At 23.1% G+C, this 22,095-nt stretch overlaps 2 protein-coding genes across 3 annotated transcripts; one reads left to right on the top strand and one right to left on the bottom strand.

Annotated features, from left to right (window-relative positions):
• Positions 1–251: 251 nt before the first annotated feature.
• LOC122500488 (phosphatidylinositol 5-phosphate 4-kinase type-2 alpha) lies at positions 252–11,852 on the top strand. 2 transcript variants are annotated; one of them, XM_043609444.1, is made up of 9 exons: positions 252–646; positions 1,653–1,750; positions 2,099–2,209; positions 4,508–4,696; positions 5,129–5,267; positions 6,924–7,223; positions 7,507–7,685; positions 7,778–7,920; positions 10,452–11,030. In XM_043609444.1, the coding sequence occupies exons 1-9, from the start codon at positions 512–514 to the stop codon at positions 10,637–10,639; spliced, it is 1,482 nt and encodes a 493-aa protein (XP_043465379.1). In that variant the 5' UTR covers positions 252–511; the 3' UTR covers positions 10,640–11,030. The 2 variants fall into 2 exon arrangements, with proteins under 2 accessions (XP_043465379.1, XP_043465386.1); XM_043609451.1 differs by lacking the exon at positions 4,508–4,696 and having other exon boundaries at positions 255–646; positions 10,452–11,852.
• A 272-nt stretch (positions 11,853–12,124) lies between these two features.
• LOC122500482 (kinesin-like protein KIF23) lies at positions 12,125–21,543 on the bottom strand. Its single transcript, XM_043609431.1, has 15 exons — positions 21,363–21,543; positions 18,557–19,138; positions 18,300–18,470; positions 15,914–16,112; positions 15,656–15,794; positions 15,323–15,522; positions 15,131–15,235; positions 14,829–14,914; positions 14,608–14,738; positions 14,426–14,529; positions 14,231–14,335; positions 13,951–14,097; positions 13,661–13,837; positions 12,471–12,707; positions 12,125–12,377 (listed from the first exon to the last, which is right to left on the bottom strand). The coding sequence occupies exons 1-15, from the start codon at positions 21,371–21,373 to the stop codon at positions 12,189–12,191; spliced, it is 2,583 nt and encodes an 860-aa protein (XP_043465366.1). The 5' UTR covers positions 21,374–21,543; the 3' UTR covers positions 12,125–12,188.
• Positions 21,544–22,095: the final 552 nt, after the last annotated feature.

Here is a 22,095-nt window from a genome sequence, read left to right as displayed (position 1 = left end):
ATTCAAATTTCATCCTTATTTTCTCTTTTTGGTTCTTAATTATTTTTCACATTTTTTACAATCTTCTAAAACGATATGAATCAATTAATTTTTTAATTAAAAAACCACCACCACCATAATAATTATTAAAATTTGTAAAAAAGAGATTTTCAAAATCGGCGCGAAATCAGTGTGACCAACAGTTTGACAAATGTTGACGCGAAAGAACTTCAGATCGTTGAGATTAATCGCCATTTTTAAAGGGCCTTTCAGTCGCCTCAGTCACTGACAAACTGCGGTTGTGCGAGGGTGGATATTGTTGTTGTTGTTTTTTTTGGCAAAATTTCCCTTTTTGAGAATATTTCTCTCTTACCCGCCAATTTTTGCCTATCTTTTTTGTATGCGAGGCATTTATTATTTTTCACAAAAAAATGAGACTCTAGAAAAGTAAGAAACACGCGACAGGTAAAATCGTCCGTGAAAAAGTGAATCGCAAAATATTGTTGTGATCGATCGTTAAAAAGTAGCAAAAATGTCTAGTGCGCCGCTGTATAGCGGATTGAGTAAGCTCAAAAAGAAACATTTTCGCGTTAAACATCAAAAGGTTAAACTATTTCGTGCAAATGAGCCACTTCTAAGCGTATTCATGTGGGGTGTCAATCATACGGTAAGGCAAAATAAAATAATTTCCTTAAAAATCAAGATAAGAGAATTTCATTTTTATATTGTGACAGTGTGTTTTCACTTATAGTGGGAGGGGAAAAAATATATTGCAATCATATAGGTATAAATTTGTGATTGCTTTGAATTTAGAAGTAATAATTTTTCCTATATGTCACATCAGTTTATAATTAATTAATAAATCACTATTTCTCTTTGTTGTAGAATTTCGAAAAATGACATAAATATTTTGTGTTAAATGAACGTGGAAATAATTTCTCAAATTGTTTTTGAAATTTTTGATAGTGAATTTATTTTCTATGGTGAATTTAATTGTCTGGTATTTTAGTTTATAGATAATTATGATTGACTAATTTTTTTATATAATAAAAAATAATAAATAAAATATTCTAGTTACGTTAAACTAAATGTAAACAAATGTAAAACAATAGTTGGACATATTTAACCTTGACAAGTCAATTGTAAACTAAACTCCATTTTATTTATGTATAAAATTCAACTTTCTTCAATAATGTTCGTTATGACATAAATAATGAAGCATGAATTTTAGAGTAGAAAAAACTTTTTAGTGACATTTTCGATTTTTTTAAATTAGTACTTAATGCAAACTGCATTAAAATATAAAGTTATAAATCTTGTAAATTAATAAATAAAGTGGAAAATTTATCTAGAAATCGGTTGACCTTATAAATAATTTCTTTAAATCAAATAGTTTTAATTATTATTTTAATTAATAATTTAATTTTTCTTTTTTTTATAATTTTAATTATTAATGTAATTTTTCTTTTATAATTTTAATTATAAATGTAATTTTAATTATTATTAATTAATCAAAATTAATTTATGGGGTAAAGTTTTTAAAACTTTTAAAAATCTAAATCAGTTCAAAACGTTGAAAAATTGTTTTTTTTTATGTAGAAATAGAAATTTTGTATAAAAATATTATTTTAAAATATTGACTTTTTGGTAATAAACATATTTTTTTATTGCAGATAAATGAACTCAGTCACGTCAACATACCAGTGATGCTATTGCCAGATGACTTTAGAGCGTACAGCAAATTAAAAGTTGATAACCACCTCTTTAATAAGTGAGTGAGTCAGTGTTTCATTTGACAATGAAGTTTCTTCCTGAAATGAATTACGTTTTTTTCTATTTATAAAATTAAAAAAATTTTTTTCTCAAAATCATTGATTTGAAATCAAGGAAATAAACTATTGTGCGATCCATATTCTAAATATAAATTGGAATTGATGGACCGTCCTCTGTTTTTAATAATAGAATCAATGAATGTCTTTTTGGCATCTGTGACTATTAAATAGAAACAAAAAGCATTTCCTTCTTCTAAAAACACAAAAAAATGATATTTATGATTAGACGTTAAATTAAACACGAAGAGTAGAATTTAATTGACGAATTTTCCTTTTTTCTTTTGCAGAGAAAATATGCCTTCACATTTTAAAATAAAAGAATATTGTCCTCTTGTCTTTCGAAATTTACGAGAAAGGTTTGGCATCGATGACTTGGATTACAAAGAATCAATGACCAGGTAATTTTTGCTTTCGAAAATCAATTTTAATGAAAGGATAAATATTATTTCTTGTTAACAGGCCTCGGATTGTTCGACTTTTTGGACTTTTTTCAACTCTTTTCAGAAAAAGCAATTTTTCTTCGACTTCTTTTCGAAAAAATGCGACTTTTTTTTACATTTCTTCCAAATATTGCAACGAAATAGCACATTTTTAGTATAAAAATTGCAAATTATTTTGATTTTCTTAAGGTAAAAAATGTCTATTGGCAAATCTTTCAGAAATCATTTATTTGAATAATTTTTCTAATTAAATTTTCGAAATAAATAATTTGAAAAGAATTTAAATAATTTAGATTTTGTAAAATTTAATTAAAAGTAATAGATTTTTTAAATATTCTATTAATAATTGTATTCTCCAAAATTATAATGAAAAATCAAAAAGAAAATTAATTCAATTTCATTTTTTTTCTTAATTCATTATAAAAAATTTCAATAAAATTCAATTATTTTCTAAAATTTGAATAAATCATTTGAAATAATTAACAATTTTATAAATCGAAAAAATTATTTTCAATACAATTTTAATTGTATTTCATGAAAGAATTCAATTTTTAAAAAAATTTTTAATGCAATTCTTTGCAGAAATTCAATTATTTTCTAAAATTTTAATAAATCTTTCGAAAAAATTCAATTATATTTATAAATAGTAAAATTCGTTGCAAAAATTCAATTCTATTCAAAACAATTTCACTAAAGAATTCAATTCTTTTTTAATTCGTTTCAAAAAATTTCAATAAAATTCAATTATTTTCTAAAATTTAAATAAATCCTTTGAAGGAATTCTATTATCAAATTTTTTGATAAAATTCTTTGCAATAATTCAATGATTTTCAATTCATTAATTCTCAAAATTTCTAAAAAATTCTTTTAATAAATTCATTAACTGTCAAAAAAATATTACTAAATTTCAATTATTTGGAGATTTTTCAATTATATATGTAATTATTATAATGATATGTAATATTTAAAAATATTTTTAAAAAAATGAATTTCAAGAATTTTTTTTATAATTTTTTAAACAGTTATTTTCAATATTTTCGGATTTCTATTTTCAATAATTAACTTTTATAATTTCAAAGAGAAATCATAAAGAGTTACAGATTTTACATTTATTGTAAATAATTTAAATTTTGTAGTTTAATAATTGAATTTTTAAAAGACTTTCGGAAAATTATTGAAAGTAAATTCAATTGATTCAAAGAAGAAATTAAAACTTGTGAATAATTAAATTTTGGAAGAATTGCAGTTTTAATTTTTAAAAAATAGTTAACTTTCAGTATTGGAAATTGAAGTTTTTCAAAAAAAAAAATTTTTTTTTTTAATTATTTAAATTCTCGGAGAAAAATGAATAATTATTTAAATTTTTTTGTTTAATTTTTGAATAATTGAATTTAGAAAGCATTGAAAGGGGAAAATCAGGAAAATATGTAGGAAATAAAATTTTTGTGACAACACGACTTTTTCGATTTTTTTTAAATATTCAATCGACTAAGAAGCGATTTTTTTTTGGACCTTAAATTCGATCCGAGGCCTTAACAAAATGATAACAAACGATTTTCACATGATTTTGGTTTTCTTTATTGAAACTCTATTACGTACTGGCAGAAGTCTCTTGCAAATTTCAATTCTAAACAATTGTATTTATTTTAAAACAATGAATGTTTTTATTTAAAAAAAAATGTTTGCAAAGATGAATTAAATTTAGTAGATTAGAAACTATACTGTAGCCACCGCAAAGCAGTAGTGATGACAAATTTTTAATGGAATGGAATAATTTTTTCTCTATGTTTTTATTTGAATGCTCAAACTGCATGATTTTTTTTTTATAGTGATTGAAGAAAAAATATTTTTGCAGTGTTTATTTATGCTAGTACAAAAAATGATGAATTGTTATTGAATTGACAAAACGGAAAGAATAAGAAAAAAAATGTTGCAGATGCTTTTGCTTGATATAAGATAAATGCCCTAGTGATCAACATAATTAATGAAATTAATTAATTAAATTTAATTAATTAAATATTGATAAAAATATTTTTTAAAATCTTTTTTGCTTTTTCTATTGACGATAATTGGGGCATTTAGCTTGTTATTGTTGTGCTAGTGTAAATGAATGCTTCTCCGTAGGATTGGGAGGTTGAAGAAATCGCAAATTGGAAAATTAGAAAATCATAGATCACACGGAATTAAATTAAAGAAAATAAAAAAAAAATAGTCGTTGGGGGAGAGATGGGTAATATAGGAGAATTTTGCCAATAGATGTCGAGCATTTAATCCTTCAAGAGCAAAAAGGCGTTCAAATTTAAAGGCTACTTCTGGAAGGAATCATCAATTGGTACAACGTTCTGCCACTGTTCCTTCAATAACAATATCCCCTCCTAGTATTTCTCAAATTCCAGTTCCAAATAAGCAGCAACGAACCTACAGTTTTAAGCCAAAGCGACTGAGGTTAGATTTGATTTTTTCAAGTCTGTGCGTGTCGTTTGTGGCTAACACAATTTTGTACCACCTTTTTTTTTTGTTTTCCCGAAAAAAACCAGTTTGTTGACAACTCTGGTCGCCTCCCTCTTTCACAAAATCTTTATTCAAACTAACACTTGAATTTCGAAATTGACACTCTCGCCATTCTCTAATTTTTTGATTTTTTCCAAAAAATATTCCATTACAGATGGAAAAAAAATTAAAATTTATATTTCGTACAGTTTTTGACGATAATTAATTTAAAACTTTTTTTATTCCATGTTGTGTGTTTGTGTGGCTTTTTTGATATTCTAGAATTTTTGTCAGTGTGCTTTTTGTGAATAGTGAGTTTAGAAAACTATTTGATTTCTAGTTTTTCCTTTTTTTTTTGATAATAAAAAATTATTTTTTCTATTTTAGATCACAACCGACTTTGGATGATTCCTCGGGAAAAAGTGGAGCCAAATTCTATCAGTCATATGACAAATTATTCATAATCAAAACGCTAACAAGTGAAGAGGTCGAGAGAATGCATTCGTTTCTGAAACACTATCATCCAGTGAGAGAATTATCAATTCATTAAAATTTAACTCGCTCCCAAGAAAGGTACCTGAGAAAAAAATTACAAAAATTCAGGGTTGCCAAAGATCAGGGAAATCAGGGAATTCAGGAAAAAATCAGTAAACTTTATTAAAAGTACTGGAAAAAATCAATTATTTTGATAAATATCAAAATTGATTATAATTGATTATTTTTTATAAAAATTTAATTACTTTGAAAAGTAATAAAATACTTTGCAGAAATTAAATTATTTTCAAAATTTTTTAAAAATTCTCGTCAAGAATTAAATTATCTTCATAAATAGGTAGCGAAATTCTTTTCAAGAATTCAATTATTGTCAAAAATTGTAATAAAATTCTTGGCAAAATTTCAATTATTTAAAAAAAACTTTTTGATCAAATTGTTCGCAAACATTTAATTATTTTCATAAATAATAATTTTATTCGTCGCAGAATTTCAATTATTTTTTATACAATTTTAATTAAATTTTTCGAAAAATACAATTTATCTTTAAAAATTTTTTAAAATTCGTCGAAAAAAATTCAATTCTTTAAAAATTTGTTTGATAAAATTCTTTATGAAAATTCAATATTAAGAATAATTCAGTTATCCAATAAATTATGTATTTTTGTATTTTAAATCTTGTCAAAATTTCAATTATTTCAAAAAATTTTCCTTAATTCAATGATTTTTAATATCTACTATTTTAATAAAGTTTTTTAAAAGAATTCAATTATTTAAGACAAATTTTAATTATTTCCATAAATAATAAAATTCTTTTTAGGAATTCAATTACAATTTTAATAAATAGTCAAACTTATCGCAGAATTTCAATTATTTTTAATTCAATTTTAATCGAATTCCTCGAAATATGTAATTATTTTTTACAAATTGTATTAAAATTCTTCAAGCGAATTTAATTATTTAAACAATTGTTCGTAAAATACTTTATGAGAATTCACTTTTAAATGAAATTCAATTTTTAAATAAATTATTTATTTTTGGATTTAAAGAATTGAATTCTCATACAATTTTTTTTGTATAAAAATTGATTTAAAAATGAAATTTCAGTTAAAATTTTTAGATAATAATTGAATATTAAAAGTATATAGCGTGAATTTTTTAAATAATTGAATTTTGATGTTTTAAATTAAAATCTTTGAAAATTTGATTTTTTCATACTTTTAACTAACAATTCTGTAGAATTAATTTTTTTGAAAAAGTTTAATTGAATTTTTGTTAAATTTATTTGAAGTTTTTATTGTCTAATATATATTTAATTGAAGAATTTCCGAATAATCAAAATTTCGTAAAATTAAACTGTAAACAAATGAATTGGAAAATTCTCAAAGAACTTTTTTTAAAAATTATTAAAAATAATTGATTTAAAGAAGAATTTTAGTTAAAAATTCTAGAAAATAGTAATTGAATTGAAATGATGAAAATAATTTCGAAAAAGTTAGACTTAGAGTAACAATATTTTTATATAAAATAGTAAATTTATCACTGGATTATATTTTTAATTATTATAAAAACATGAAGAAATCCAAATATGCAATTATGATATTTGTTTACTTCTTGGGAGCGCGTCAAACATTATGTTTTTATTTTTGTATCTTCTTGTGTTAATGTTGTTTTGAAAAAATGATTGCAGTACATAGTGGAACGACATGGAAAAACACTTTTGCCACAGTATCTTGGGATGTATCGACTCACTGTTGACGGAGTGGAACATTACGTTGTTGCGATCAGAAATGTTTTTTCAAATCACTTGACTACACATAAGAAATTTGATTTGAAAGGATCGACAGTAGACAGGGAAGCTTCTGACAAGGAAAAGGAGAAAGATCTTCCCACTTACAAAGACAATGATTTTGTAAAGGAAGGAATGAAAATTTACATTGGCGATGAGGCGAAAGAAAAATTAATAGAAACTTTAACAGCTGATGTTGATGTAGGATATTATTTCAATTCACTAATAATGAAAACACTGAAATCTTTTATTTTTTCTTTTAAAGATTTTTATGATAGAAACGCAAAAAATAGTTTCTTTCTGTAAATAATTGATTTTTCTGATAGTTGCAGTCTTTTGACTTTTTTCTATTTTTAATCGACTAAAGCGTCTTTTTGTGCCTTAAAGTCGATCCGAGGCCTGAAATTAAGATAAAGTTACAACTTGAGAAACTTATGATAATAATGAATTGAAAATAAATTAAATAACGACGTTTTTATTGTAGTTTTTGACGCGGTTACATTTAATGGACTATTCCTTACTTCTTGGACTACACGATTGCGTACGAGCCGAACAAGAAAATCGAGAGCGGGCCGAAAGGGAGGAAGATGAGGATAATCATGACGACGAGGACGACAGCGAATCCGGAAGTGGATTAGACTCTCGGGGTAACGCTGTTGGAGAGTAAGAATTTATGTTATTAATTTCTGACAAGTAGAACGTCGTAAATCAATTTTTTTTTCATTTTATACTTATTTTTTTCATTTTACTTTTAGTCGCTTATGGGGTTGGGGTGGAATCATAGGAATGGCCACACCACCCGAGTCTCCTCATGCAGCCCTAATGCGTGAAACAAGTTTGCAGTATGAAGATGCAATAATTCCGGAATTAGATATTTATGCCATTCCAAGCAAAGAAGGTAGAGATTTCATTTTATTTATACAAAACCTTCAATTTTTTCTATTTCTGACAATAATTTTCTTTTTAAATAACTTAATTCTTCATGAACTATGATAAAATTATTGCTTAGAAATTATTTAATGAATAATTTTACTTGAATATTTCGAAATTAATAGAATTTTAAAAGAGTTGCGTTTACAATTTTCATAAATAGATGAACTTCAAAAGGTTTTAATTTAAAATTTTATAAGATTTCAATTTTGAATGAATTTAATTAAAAGTTTTAAAGAATTTAGATTTTTGACAAAAATTTTAATAATTCAATTTTTTCTGAAATTAGTTAAATTTTTAAATATGTATTTAATTAATTATTCAAAATAATAAATTTATAGAAGAATTTCAGTTGAAAAAAACTAAAAAAATTAAATTAAATAATTTTTAAAAATTAAAATTTTTATAATTAAATAAATAAAACAAAATTTTTGGAGAAGTTACGAATTATTGCAGAAATTTCATTAATTTCAAACGTAATAAAATTCTTTGCTGAAATTCAATTATTTTTAAAAATATTTTTAAATTCTCATCTAAATTTCAATTATCTTCATAAATAATAAAATTCTTCGAAATTCAGTTATTTTTAAAAATTTTAATAAAATTCTTAGCAAAATTTCAATTATGTTCTAAAATTTTCCTCAATTCAATGTTTTTCAATAACTACTATTTTTATAAAATTTTTCAAAAGAATTGAATCGTTAATAAAATTCAAGAAAAATATTTAATTATTTTTCTAAAATAAAAAAAATTTTACAGGAATTCAATTATTTACAATTTGTTTAGCAATAATTCAATTATTTTCAAAAATAACAAAATTTTTTATAGAGATTTAATTATTTAAATTAAATTAAATTAAAAAATAAATAAATAATATAATTTTCTTTAGAAATTCCATTATTTTTATAAATAATGAAACTTCATCGCGGGATTTAAATAATTTTTAATAGAATTTTAATCGAATTCTCCGAAAAATACAGTTATTCTTAAAAATTTTATTAAAATTCTTCAAAAGAATTTAATTATTTAAGAAAATTTTGATAAATTTGTTTATTAGAATTTTTTGAAAAGTTTAAATTTCAATTCTTTTGAAATTGACTAAATATTGTCCTACGTATTTGATATTATTTTAAAAATTTTAACTCAATTCTTTGAAACAATTCAATTATCTTGATATAAATATCGAAATTCTCCCCAAAAATTCAATTACTCTCCCAAAAGAATTCAATTATTTATCAAAATTATTTTTATTTAAAATTCTACGCAAATTATTCATTTATTTTCATAAATAATAAAATTCCTTTTATGAATTCAATTATTTTCAGACAATAATAAAATTCTTTATAAGAATATAATTTTACGAATCATTTAATAATTTAATAAAATTCTTCGCGAAAATTCAATTATGTTCAAAATTTTTAAAAAAATTTTGTCAAAATTTCAATTATCTTTGAAAATGATCAAATTCTTCTGAAAAATTCAATTATTTTCAAAAATTTTCTTTAATTCAATGATTTTAATAGAATTTACCAAAACAATTCAATTATTTAGAAAAAATTTTGATGAAATTCTACAAATACATGGAATTATTTTTGTAAATAATAAAAAATTCATAGAAATTTAATTATTTACAAATTTTTTATAAATTTCTTCACAATAATTCAATTATTTTCATAAATAATAAAACTCATCGCAGAATTTCAATTATTTTTAGTACAATTTTGATTTCAATTATCCAGTAAATAATTTATTTTTGTACTTCAATAATAATTGAATTCTCGTAGAATTTTCTAATAAAAATTGATTAAAAAATGAATTTCAGTTAAAATTATAGATAATAATTGAATATTGAAAGCTCTATGGCATGAATTTTTAGAAATAATTGAATTTTGAATAGGTTTTAAATTAAAATCTTTGAAAATTTGAATTTTTTATACTTTTTACTAACAATTGTGTAGAATTAATTTTTTTTTAAAAGTTTAATTGAATTTCTTTTGAAATTATTTGTAGTTTTTATTTTTTTAATATATATTTAATTGAAGAGTTTCTGAATAATGGACATTTTTGGTAATTGTAAGAATTGTAAGAACTGTAAGAAAATGGATTTGAAAATGGATTTTTGAAAAATTATTAAAAATAATTATTAATTTAAAGAAGAATTTTAGTTAAAAAATTGTAGAAGATAATTTGAACATTTTGAATTTGAATGTTTTGAAGATTTTTAATTCCTACGGAAAAATAATAATTAAATATTTATTTAAAAAAGAAGTTATGGATGTTTTCGAATAACTTTATAATTAAAGAAATTCGTAAATGAATGTAATAGACCATTTTTTTTAAGTATCTAATAATTTTTATAGTGAATCAGAATTTTCTTTAGGATCAGGGAAAAAGTGAAAATTTTGTCTAGTAATCAAGGAAAAATTCAGAGAAAAACAAAATTAAATTTTTGGTGTGAACACTGGAATAATAAAAAAATCTAAAAATATTCTTTTTCAGGTGCACCTACGAAAGAAATTTACTTCCTTGCTATAATTGATGTCTTAACTCATTACGGAGTTCGTAAACAGGCAGCGAAAGCTGCAAAAACGGTCAAATACGGCGCAAATGTTGATGGAATTTCTACCTGTGATCCTGAACAGTATGGCAGACGATTCATAGAATTTATGAGCAAAGCTATAGAATAAATAAATTTCGTGTTTTTAATATCAGAGACTCTTGACGTATAAAGGGAAAGAGTAGTAGGAAAAAAAGGAAAAAAAAGAAAGAAAGAAAGAAAAAAAGAGAGAGAGAAAGAGAGACGCTGTTTTACGTCCAGTTCGTTTCGTAGTCACTATAGTATGATATTTGGCAAGACTGGAAAATATATATAACAATTAGGCCAATTTACAATTTTTTTCGGTCTGTCCAATGCTAAATAATTCACGACACTTTCTTCGAGATCCAAACACTAGTCAAAATCACTTTTCACAAAAAACAAAAAAAAGAAACTTTAAAAAAACAAAAAAAAAAACACTGCAAAGTAACACTGACGACGAAATCAAACGCTCTTTTAAAACTAAACAATTTCTTCAAAAATGAACATTTCACTGTTTGAAATAATAAACACTTTGGAATAGTGACAAAACTAGAAATCTATTCTAGTGATTTCCAATATAGTTAAAAAGAAAAAGTTCATCAATGTTGTGTGTATTTGTAGTGCTTTCAGAAAGACTACTTATAAATCTAATTAAAGAAGAGAATAAAACACAACATTGTTTTTTATCTAAGAGTACTATTTGGAATTTTATGATCCTTTTTTTCGAAAATTAAAATTTTTAGCTCGGAATTTTTTTTTTTTTGAAAAATTAGGTACTTTATAAATTTTTTAAATTAACTAATAGTTTTATTTCTCATCTAGAAAACGTGGCTTTAAATAAGTGATAAAACTCAGTAATTATTTTAATACAGACTTTTTTTCTGATTAGAATAACGAGGAATTTGCTTTCCCAAATAATATTCAATTATTTATTTTTATTTTATTTTTTCTTTCTATGCAAGGGAAAGCTTTAAGAAAAATCAGAAGAAAGCGTTATATTGCTTGCTAGAATATTTAGCGAGTATTTAAAAAAAAAAATTGTGAATTCTGTCCGGTTAAAAAAAAAAAAAAGCTCAATGAGAGACTGGTTTTGCCAATAACGATATCTTTTTAAAAAGCGAACTTTTCTGCTGGTTCCAGAAATGCCAGCGGCAGATTAATTAATCACATTTTTCGATTAATCAAAAGCAATTGTTTTACAATTGATAATTATTAGTTGTTTTTTTACCTGTGAAAAGGTACTCGTCTAGTCTCGAATTCAAATACTTTGTATGATTTTCTATGTTGCCAATGTATTGAATAAACTCGAAGCGAAAAAAAAAGAAATACCACTTGTCAATAGCAATGTATTATAATTGTATGGTTTTTATTATTGATTAAAATGAAAATGCGCTCAAAAGAAATTGTCATTTTATTTTATCAAAATGAAATTTTTATTGGTTACTTCTACTTCTTCTTTTCCTTAATTTAAGAAAATTTTTTAAATTACATAATTCTTGGAGTAAATTAATAAATGACTTTCTTTAGGAAAGTTTAAGATCATGTTTCTTGATTAAAAAAAAATATATATCAAAAGTGATAAAAAACGATTAGGTTATCGTTGGATAAATTGAAATTCATTCACTAACGTTAAAGGTTTGTTAATAAATAAATAAAAATTACACTCGAGGCTTCTTTGAATTAGACTCAATGGTAAAGCACTGCTCGGAATTTGATTGAGTATTTGCCTGAGAAGACGTTGTGGGTACACTGCGTTTTCTGTTGCCGGTTGGTGACATTTGCTTAAGACATTCAACATCGTTAAAAACTACTTGAGCTCCTCCACCGCTCGTTGGAACAATATCTCCCTTAAAAAGAATAAATAATAATTATTAAATATTTTAATTAGAAATTAACTGTTTTCTTTAAAAAAAATTTTTTTTTTAAGAAACAATACATACTTTGTAGAGTTTGGTTTCAAGTTCCCCTTGAGAATCATGATTTTGAGCAATAAGACAATATTTGGAGGCACCTTCCGTTATTTCCTTGGGACTTGTTAATTTCGATATACTTCTTCTTCTGCGCATTAAAGGCTGAAGAACCGTGTCAACTGGAACTAAAGCTCCAGGTCTATGGTCCACCCATCTGTCTGCACTCTGAGATCTTCGATATCTTGGATTCGCAACTGGAACTTTATCCTATTAAGAAAAAATAAATCGAACATTAATTCTACAATAATCGCCGTTAAAGAACAATTGCAATTTAAATGCTGCAACAATTAATTTACTTTAAATCATTCAATAATAGGATTTCCCATGATTGACAAAAAATTATTTTATAAATTAAAAAATTTTATATTTTCAAATATTTAAATTATAATTAATTATTTAATTTAAATTTTTCAATTAAATTTATACAATTTTTCGCAGGAATTTAATTATTTTTAAAAATTTTAATAAAATTCTTCGCATAAATTTTATTATATTGAAACATTTCAATAAAATTAAATACTATTATTTTTATATTATTTTTAAAAATTATGATAAAACTCCTTATAAGAATTAAAATATTTTTAATATTATTTTAATGAAATTTCTCGTAAGAATTAACTTATTTTTAAAGATTTAAATTACATTTTTCACGAGAAATTGAATTAATTTGAAAAATTTGGATAAAACTTTATAAGAATTCAATTATTTCAGATTGAAAATTATAAAGGAAATAATAGAAAAGAAATATTTTTAATTGAAAACAATTTGGTTTTATTAATTTTTTGTATTGTTTAAGCTTCAAAGCATTAAATTAGATTTTCATTAATTTAAAAATTTAAAGCATTAAAAAGAAATATTATCAAAAATATTAAGTTATTAGTAAATTATTATTTACCTATTAAGTTATTATATATTATATAAAAATAATTATTCAAAAATTCGAAAAAATAATTGAATTTTGAAAGAATAGCAGTTACAATTTTAATAATTTAATTCATGTGGACAAATAAATAGGTATTTAATTAATTAATTAATTTATGAATAAGTATTTAAATATTTAATGAAAATTATTAAAATTTGTAGAATTTAATTTAAAAATTCTGAAAATAATTACGAGCAGGTAGTTATGCTAGCTATTTAATAAAATTTTAGCTTTTTACCCGTCTTGATCGAACATCTCTTCCACCAGGAGTTTTTATAGATAAAACATCTCCTGCTGCATTTGGGAGAACTGGAATTATACCCTTTTGATCGCTTCTAGCCGAAGTTAATCCATTGTCGTCTACTAAAATTTTTGTAACAAGTCGTAATTTATCTTCTTTTTCCTTCATTTGATTCTGTAAACAATCACAAACAAATGTCAATGAATAAGTAATTCCTCTTTTTTTATTTATTATATATTTAATTCATTTTTTTTGCATTCTGCGTTTATTTTCAATATTTAACTCACCTGAAGATGCTCGCGCTGTACTCGTAATTTTATTTCCAATTCTCTAGTCATATGATCCTTCTCTTGCTGGAATTTCGTATTGTATTTTTGCTTTACTCTCTGTTTATCAATTATCCGTTGATTAAGAGCCATATCTCTGTCTTTCAACTGTGAAAAGAATTATTGGAAATTAATTCTCTTGAAGATTTAAAATAATAATTTGTTTCGTCACATTTATTGAAAAAAAGTTTAGTTATTATATAAAGTTATTATTTAATTATTTAATAAATTAAATTCTCACCTCTTGTTGTAAACCTCTAATTGTATCATTGGCGTTGTTTAATTTACGAAGTAAACTATCAATTTGAGTTTCTGTTTTACATAAATGTCCTTCTAGCGCTGAAACCTAAAAAACCATTTTGTAAATTAAATTTGTAAATTTGTAAATTTGAATAATTAAAATTATAAATTATAAATTTTCAATAATTATAAATACCTTCTTTTTCTGCTGTGCATGAGAAGCTTTAATTGAAGCGTTTTCCACCTTTAAATTCATATTTTCCTGTTCCATTGTCAAAAGAAGTTTTCTAAAATCAGTTTCTAAAAAAGAAAACAAAATTATTGTCTATTTGTATGCGGTAATTTTAAAAAAAAACTTTTTAATTTAAAGATAGTTACGCTTTTGTTGAAGATCTGCACGTAGTATGTTTCGCTTATTAATTCTCTGCTCCAGAAAATGCATTAATCCTGTGATAATTTGATCGTTATGAGGATTATTAATTTCCAATTCCGGGAATGAACCTCCAAGACTGTTAATGAAAATAAAGAGAAAAAGTTATTTAAATATTTCATAGTTTTCTCGAAAGATATTTAAAAACTTATAATTTATCAAAAATAACCTGTAAACAAGACCCAGGTCGATTTCCAAATCAGCCGCTTCGATTTTTCCTTCCTTCTCTAATCGACTGCGTGCCTCTTTGAATAACTAGAAAGAGTATTTAAAAAGTATTTTTTAAAGTATTTTAAAAAGTATTGTAAAAAGTATTTTTAAAACTATTTCAAAAAGTATTTTAAAAAGTATTTTAAAAACTATTTTAAAAAGTATTTTAAAAACTATTTTAAAAAGTATTTTAATAAGTATTTTAAAAAGTAATTTTAAAAGTATTTTTAAAAGTACAATTTTTAATAGACGGATAATTACTTTATTTGCTTGACGTCTACCGGGTGTGAAGCCCAAATCGAATTTCGTAATTTGCGGTCTTGATACTTGAACTTCCTGAGTTATTTCGGCAAACTTCATCACTTGCTGCGTGAACAGAGAGAATTTTCTCATTTATTAAGAAATTCGAGGAATATTAATTTAAGAATATTAACAACGAGTGAAAATTCTTACAATTGTTTCATCATAATCGTCAGCTCTTGGATTGACGCAAACTATCATTCTGACCTGGCCTTCTCCGTCAAAGTAGTTTTTAAAAAGATGCGTTAACTTTGAATCACGATATGGTACCATTTTACTTGCACTTTGTGTCTGATTTTCACGTAAAATCTCCAAACACGATCTTAGAGTCATCAGAGAATTATTAATGTTTCCTAAAAAAAGCGAATTGAATTGAATTAAAAATATTTACTTTACTTACTGAAAATTTTATTTTTGTGAAAATAAATAAATTTCAGAAAAATTAAGAATAAGTAAGTATTAGAGATAAAAAAATATTCTTCAAACCTGCTTCTCGCAAACGTTGTCCCGTATTTTTTGTGCGATTCGTTCGTTCACTTCCCGCTAAATCAACCAGCGATAATTGACTTATGCAAACAACTCGCTTGTCCTGAATTGCCTGCTCTCCTTCGCAATCCAGAGGAGCCTGATAAGCACAAAATTAATAGTAATTAAAAGAAATTTAAAATAAGAAAAAAAATTTTTAATGCTAATTAAAAAAATTTTTTTTTAAAACATTTTTTTAATTATATTTTTTTAAATTACCTGGACAAGTCTGATTGTAAAGACACTGTGAGATCTGCTTGACTCTGCATTAAGTGCAGTGTGCGCGACTCGCCGTCTTCGTTGTCCTCTTTGAAATACTTCGAAAGCTTCTTCTGTACTTTTTACTTCAACTTCAGTCACGGCATGAACGTACATATTTTTATTGCCATCTTCTCGGACAATTTTACTTTGTAGAGTTCTATATCGTTAAAGAAAATTCCATTAGTTTAAAAATCTCGTAGGCAGTAAAAAAATATCAAGCTTCGCACTCGATAATTAATTTTTTTAAAAAGTAACAAAAAGTAGCAGTCGAAAAATTTGATGACTAAAAACACTCTAATTTTCATCAAAAATATTTACTTTTTTTTCTTATCCTGTCAATAACTTCGTAAATTTAAATTATTTTCTAAATTTTTAATATAAAATTCTTCAAATTAATACGATATTTCAAAATAATATTAAAAGTAAATTTAAAATAATTTAAAAGTCCTGACAATAACTTCAATTCTAAATTTCTGCAAATTTAAATTATTTTCTAAATTTTTAATATAAAGCTTTTCAAATTAATACGATATTTCAAAAGAATACTAAAATTGTAAATTTAAAATAATTTAAAAGTAAAAAAATAAAATTCTTTAAAATATAAAATTTATTTGAATCAAATTTTACAAAATTTTCCAAATAAGTAGAAATTTAATTAATTTAGTAAAAGTTCAGAACATTCAAATAAACGAAATTTATTTTTTTTACTATTGTACAGTAATTTTGCTGCACTATCAAAACTAAAATTATTTGTAACATTGTAACTTAAAATAATTTTGAATGATTTTAATGTATGTACAGCCTTTTTGAAATTTAACTATTTCTGTAAAAATTACAACTGTAATTCATTCAAAATTTAAAATTATTACATTGTTGAAATTTTTAACTAAAATTATTCAAACCTTTAATTATTTTTTGAAAAAATAATAAATTAATAATTTTTCAAAATAAAAAATTAAATATTGTTACAGTTTTACAAGCAATTAAATTTTTTGAAAATTTCAATTTAATTTTGAAAATAATTGAATTTTTTCGAGGAATTTACTTATAAAAAATTGTACATATTTAAAATATAATTGAATTTTTAAAAATAATTTTTGTTAAAATTGTTTTTTTCGAAATAATTGAATTCTAGGGAAGAATTTTAGAATTTATGAAAATAATTGAATTCTTTTGAAGAATTTTATTAAAATTCTTTTAGATAATTGAATTCTCGTGAAAAATTTTATTTGTGAAAATAATTGAATTTTTGCGATAAATTTTCTTAAAACTTTTAAATGTAACTGAATTTTCAAGAAGAATTTTATACAAATTGAAAATAATTGAATTTTTACAAAGAATTTTATTAATATTTTTTAGAAAAAAATTGATTTACTTAGAGGTATTGATTTGAAATTATATTAAACATATTTGAAATCCTTCAATGAGTTTTATTATTTATGAAAATAATTGAATTCTCGCGAATAATTGAATTGTTGTGAAGAATTTCATTAAAATTTTTTTTAAATAATTAAAATTTCCATAAAAATTGTATTATTTGAAAAAATAATTGAATTCCAGTAAAGAATTTCATTTTCATTTTGAAAATAATTGAATTTTCAAGAAGAATTTTATAAAAATTGTATGAAAATTGAAAATAATTGAATTTTCAAGAAGAATTTTTTAAAAATTGAAAAAAATTGAATTTTCAAGAAGAATTTTATAAAAATTGAAAATAATTAAATTTTCAAGAAGAATTTTATAAAAATTGAAAATAATTGAATTTTTAAGAAGAATTTTATAAAAATTGTATGAAAATTGAAAATAACTGAATTTTGTCAAAGAATTTTATTAATATTTTGGAAAAAAATTGAATCACTTAGAGGAATTGATTTTAAATTATATTAAACATAATTAAAATTTTTTCGAACATTTTTACATAGTAAATGATAATTATATTTTAAATAATTGAATTACTCTAAATATTTCATTATTTATGAATATAATTCCATTCTTAAATTGAATCAAAACTTGAATAATTTTTGTTAAATAAATATTTAAATATTTATTTTTCCAACAGGAATTAAAATTATTTTCAATGTTTTCAATTGAATTCTTATAGAGAAATTTTATCAAAAATTTTTTTAAATGATGGACTTTTCTTAAAAAAATGTTATAAAAATTGTATTTTAGATGTTTTATTATTTTTCTAATTATTTATTATTAATATGAAATTCCTTGTGAAAATTTTATCACTTATGAAAATAATTCAATTCTTGCGAAGAATTTTATTAAATCTCTTTTGAATAATTAAAATTTCCGTAAAAATTGTATGAGAAAATTTAAAAAAAAATATACTACTCACTTTGCTCTAACTTCGTCCTCCTCCAATAAATCGTAAACACTATTGTTATAAATTTCCACGTATGTCACAAAAACCGAGTAAACATTGTCAGGATCCACATGAATGATTTGAGATTCTTCAGCGGCTCGAAAAATCATTGGATTACTATCACTATCACTGTCGGCTTTTCGTCTGAAAATGAAGTAGATAAAATTAGCAACGTAAAGAAATTTTGTTTAATATTTTTTTCAAAATGAATAAAAAAAAATGCCACTAACGTTCTAATCTTTCCATTTCGTGGAGTCATCAATCCTGCGTGTAATTCATTTTGCCTGTCCAGCATGGCATCAGTTTCACTTTGCACATCGAATCCATTCAGTTTGTCCGGTTTGAAGACAAATTTTTTCGCCTGATAATTGGCGATACTATTGAAAATAACATCCAAAGATCTAGGCATTATTCCACTGTCTTGTGGTTCGCCCGTCATTGTGTAAGTCTTTCCGCTTCCAGTGACTCCATACGTAAACAATAAACTATTTCTGCCTTGAATTAGATTTTCGACAAGAGGCAGGGCAACCATATTAAAGACTTCTCGCTGAGGAACCTCCGAATTAAAGACACGGGTAAACGTGGTTTGTATTTCCTTGCAAGTTGTCAAGCGAAAGTTCGCCGCCGACTCTGGCGGAGTGATTACTATTGTCGGATCTGAAATTACTTTCATGCACGATGTGTCCGTTGGAAATTGCATTGGACGCAAACGGCAATAGACTTGCACGGGATCCTTGCTCTGCATGTTATTATTGTTGTTGAACCTCGTTCGACTGATTGGCTTTCGAGCCGAGGTCGCTGGTTTCGAACGCCTAAAATATTTTATTAAGTTTATTAATAATAAATAATTTTAAAAAAAAGCTAAACTAATTTTAAAAAAGTAAAAATAATAGTAAAAAATTTAAAAGGGAAAAGAGATTATTAGATCTAAATGAAAAAAGTTATTCCAAATTCACAGGAAATATAAAATCGAAGAATCAAAACTAATCACAATAAAAATTAAACATCAACATTTTTTTCAATAATTTGAATTCTTTCGAGAAAATGTAATTAAAATTGTATTGTAAATAATTTCATTCTTGGTAAGATTTTTCTTAAAATTCTTTAAAATAATTGAATTCTTTTTAAGAATTTACTTCAATAATAATTTTATCTGAATTTTTAAAAATAATTGTATTCTTTCGAGAAAATGTAATTAAAATTGTATTGTAAATAATTTCATTCTTGGCAAGATTTTTATTAAAATTCTTTAAAATATTCAAATTGTTTTGAAAAATTTACTTCAATATTCTTGAAAATAGTGGAGTTTTTTTTAAAATAATTTTTGTAATTGAATTTTATCAAGAATTTTAATAAAATTCTTCTTAAAGAATTCATAAATTTTTTAAATTTTGCAAAAATTAAAAAGGGAAAATTAAATTATTCTTAAATTCTTCACAAGTTTAATTTAGTAAATTTTTTACAGATATTCAAAAATTGTTTTCAATAATTTAATTCTTTCGAGAAAATGTACCTAATTAAAATTGTGTTGAAAAATTTATTTCAATATTCTTGAAAATAATGAAGCTTTTCTTAAAATAATTTTTAGTGGCAATTTTGAAAATAATTTAATTTTAAGAATAATTTCTTTTAAGTTCTTAAAATAATCGTGTTTATTATTAATTCTAATTAACGATTTTCCTATTAAATTATATTAAAATTACTCATAGAAAATTTAATTCTTTTAAACAATTTTATTATTGTAATTTTTTAAAGTAGTTTTAATTTAAAATTTTGAAAATAATTGAAATTTACAAAGAATTATATTAAAAACTTTTGAGAGCAATTATATTGTTTAGAAAAATTGTATTACAATTTAAAAAAAAAATTAAACCATTTAGAGAAATTTTAATTAAATTGAATTGAAAATAATTGAATTCTTTGTGGAGGATTTTACAGTTCATAAAAATAATTGAATTGTTTTGAATAATATTATCTGAATTTTTGAAAATAATTGTATTCTTTCCAGAAAATGTAATTAAAATTGTATTGTAAATAATTTAATTCTTGGCAAAATTTTTAAAAATATTTTCGATAATATTTGAATTGTTTTTAAGAATTTACTTTAATATTCTTGAAAATAGTAGTGTTCTTTTAATATAAATAATAAAATTCTTATCAGGATTTCACTTATTTTCAATACAATTTTAATTGAATTCTTCGAAAATTTCAATTATTTTTAAAAATCTTGTAAAAATTCTCCGAGAAAATTCAATAATTTTACAAAAAAATTGAATTTTTTACAGGAGTTCAATTATTTTAAAAAATTTTAATAAAATTTAATTCAAGAATCCAATTATTATTCTCATAAATAATGAAATTTTAGCTGGAATTCAATTATTTAAAATACAATTTTAATTGAATTGAATTTTTGTGAAGGATTTAAAATTCATAAAAATAATTAAATTGTTTTGAAGAATTTTAGCTGAATTTTTCAAAATAATTGATTTTTTTGAAGTAATTTTATTAAAAATTTTGAAAACAATTATTTTTTAAAAAAGGATTTCATCAAAATTGTTGAATATAATTGAATTTATATTATAATTCTTGAAAATAATCGAATTTAATTAATATTTTAAAAAATAATTCTATTCTTTCGAGAAAATGCAATTAAAATTGTATTGTAAATAATTGAATTGCTCTAAAGAATTTTATTATTTATAAAACTAATGAAATTCTTACGACAAATTTTATTAAAATTTTTGAATAATAATAAACAAGAATATTTAATATTATGTACTTAATAAATGATTTCTTTAAATTTTAAATCTGTAATCATTCAAAAATTGATGTTTATTCTTGAAAATATAAAATTTTTCTAATTTACAAAATAATAATAAATGGAATATTGTGTTCCGCGCGTAGCATTTGCTAGTTAATTAATATAATTAATTAAATAATAGTATAAAAAGAAACTTATTTTTAATTCTATATCAACTGTCAATTGCCAGTAATTTACAGGTTATGTGGCATTAGTAATATTTTCTCTCTACTTACGCGGATTTCATCTTTTCTTCAAAGTTTATAACTTGTGACTAAAAGAATATATTCTACAATCACTGATATTGTTTTATTGTTTATTTTATTAAATTAAAAACTCATTTTCTACTATTTCAAGTATCACTCCAAACTTCCGCTCTATAAAGTCGTTACACGTAAACAAACGGCTTCAAATTTTTAAATAAGTTGAACGCAAACAGGTGACTTTTATGTTGAGTACACACTGATTGTACATGCAACAAAGCTTAAGGCTGTGTTTACAAAAGCATAAGTTAGAAAAAGACAGAGATATATTTGTGTCCTTTTCTATCTCATGCATCTCGTTCGGGAACGACTTTCGGACTTCCGCGAACCTATTGTGCATTGGACTTTATGTTCTACATGACATATGAAAACAACCCATTGTGGACAAAGTCTAAAGAAGGACCTTATATGTCCTTCCTTCTCTAACTCGTTCTTGTTTATGTTTGCATGTCAATAGATTTTACTACAATTTTTTCTCTTTTATTAAGAAAAATAAGAAAGAATATTTTCCAGGGTTGCTACAGAAGTCTGTTTTTAAATTTCCATGACTTTTCCAGGTTTTCCAGTACCAAATCTGATAAATTTCCAGGTCACCTTTTGAACATTATAAATTAGAGCAATTTTTCTGTATTATAAAAATATTCCCGTTAGATTATCTCTATTTGATTATTAAAGCACAGACAGGGTGTCTACTGAAAATATGACT

This window comes from Leptopilina heterotoma, unplaced genomic scaffold (genome assembly GCF_015476425.1).
Source record: "Leptopilina heterotoma isolate Lh14 unplaced genomic scaffold, ASM1547642v1 Lhet_101, whole genome shotgun sequence".
In the NCBI taxonomy this organism is placed as follows: Eukaryota; Metazoa; Arthropoda; class Insecta; order Hymenoptera; family Figitidae; genus Leptopilina; species Leptopilina heterotoma.
This window is presented reverse-complemented; position numbering and strand designations above follow the sequence as displayed.

What these genes read in the sequence shown, in the direction of transcription:
- LOC122500482 (XM_043609431.1), bottom strand. An exon ending in ACGATTATGATGAAACAATT is followed by an intron (nt 15,236 to 15,322) that starts GTAAGAATTTTC and finishes CTGTTCACGCAG; the next exon opens with CAAGTGATGAAGTTTGCCGA. An exon ending in GAGATGTTCGATCAAGACGG is followed by an intron (nt 12,708 to 13,660) that starts GTAAAAAGCTAA and finishes TTTTCTTAATAG; the next exon opens with GATAAAGTTCCAGTTGCGAA.
- LOC122500488 (XM_043609444.1), top strand. Translation starts at nt 512, where the DNA reads ATGTCTAGTGCGCCGCTGTATAGCGGATTGAGTAAGCTCAAAAAGAAA. An exon ending in TTTAAGCCAAAGCGACTGAG is followed by an intron (nt 4,697 to 5,128) that starts GTTAGATTTGAT and finishes TTTCTATTTTAG; the next exon opens with ATCACAACCGACTTTGGATG. An exon ending in CGGGGTAACGCTGTTGGAGA is followed by an intron (nt 7,686 to 7,777) that starts GTAAGAATTTAT and finishes TTTTACTTTTAG; the next exon opens with TCGCTTATGGGGTTGGGGTG.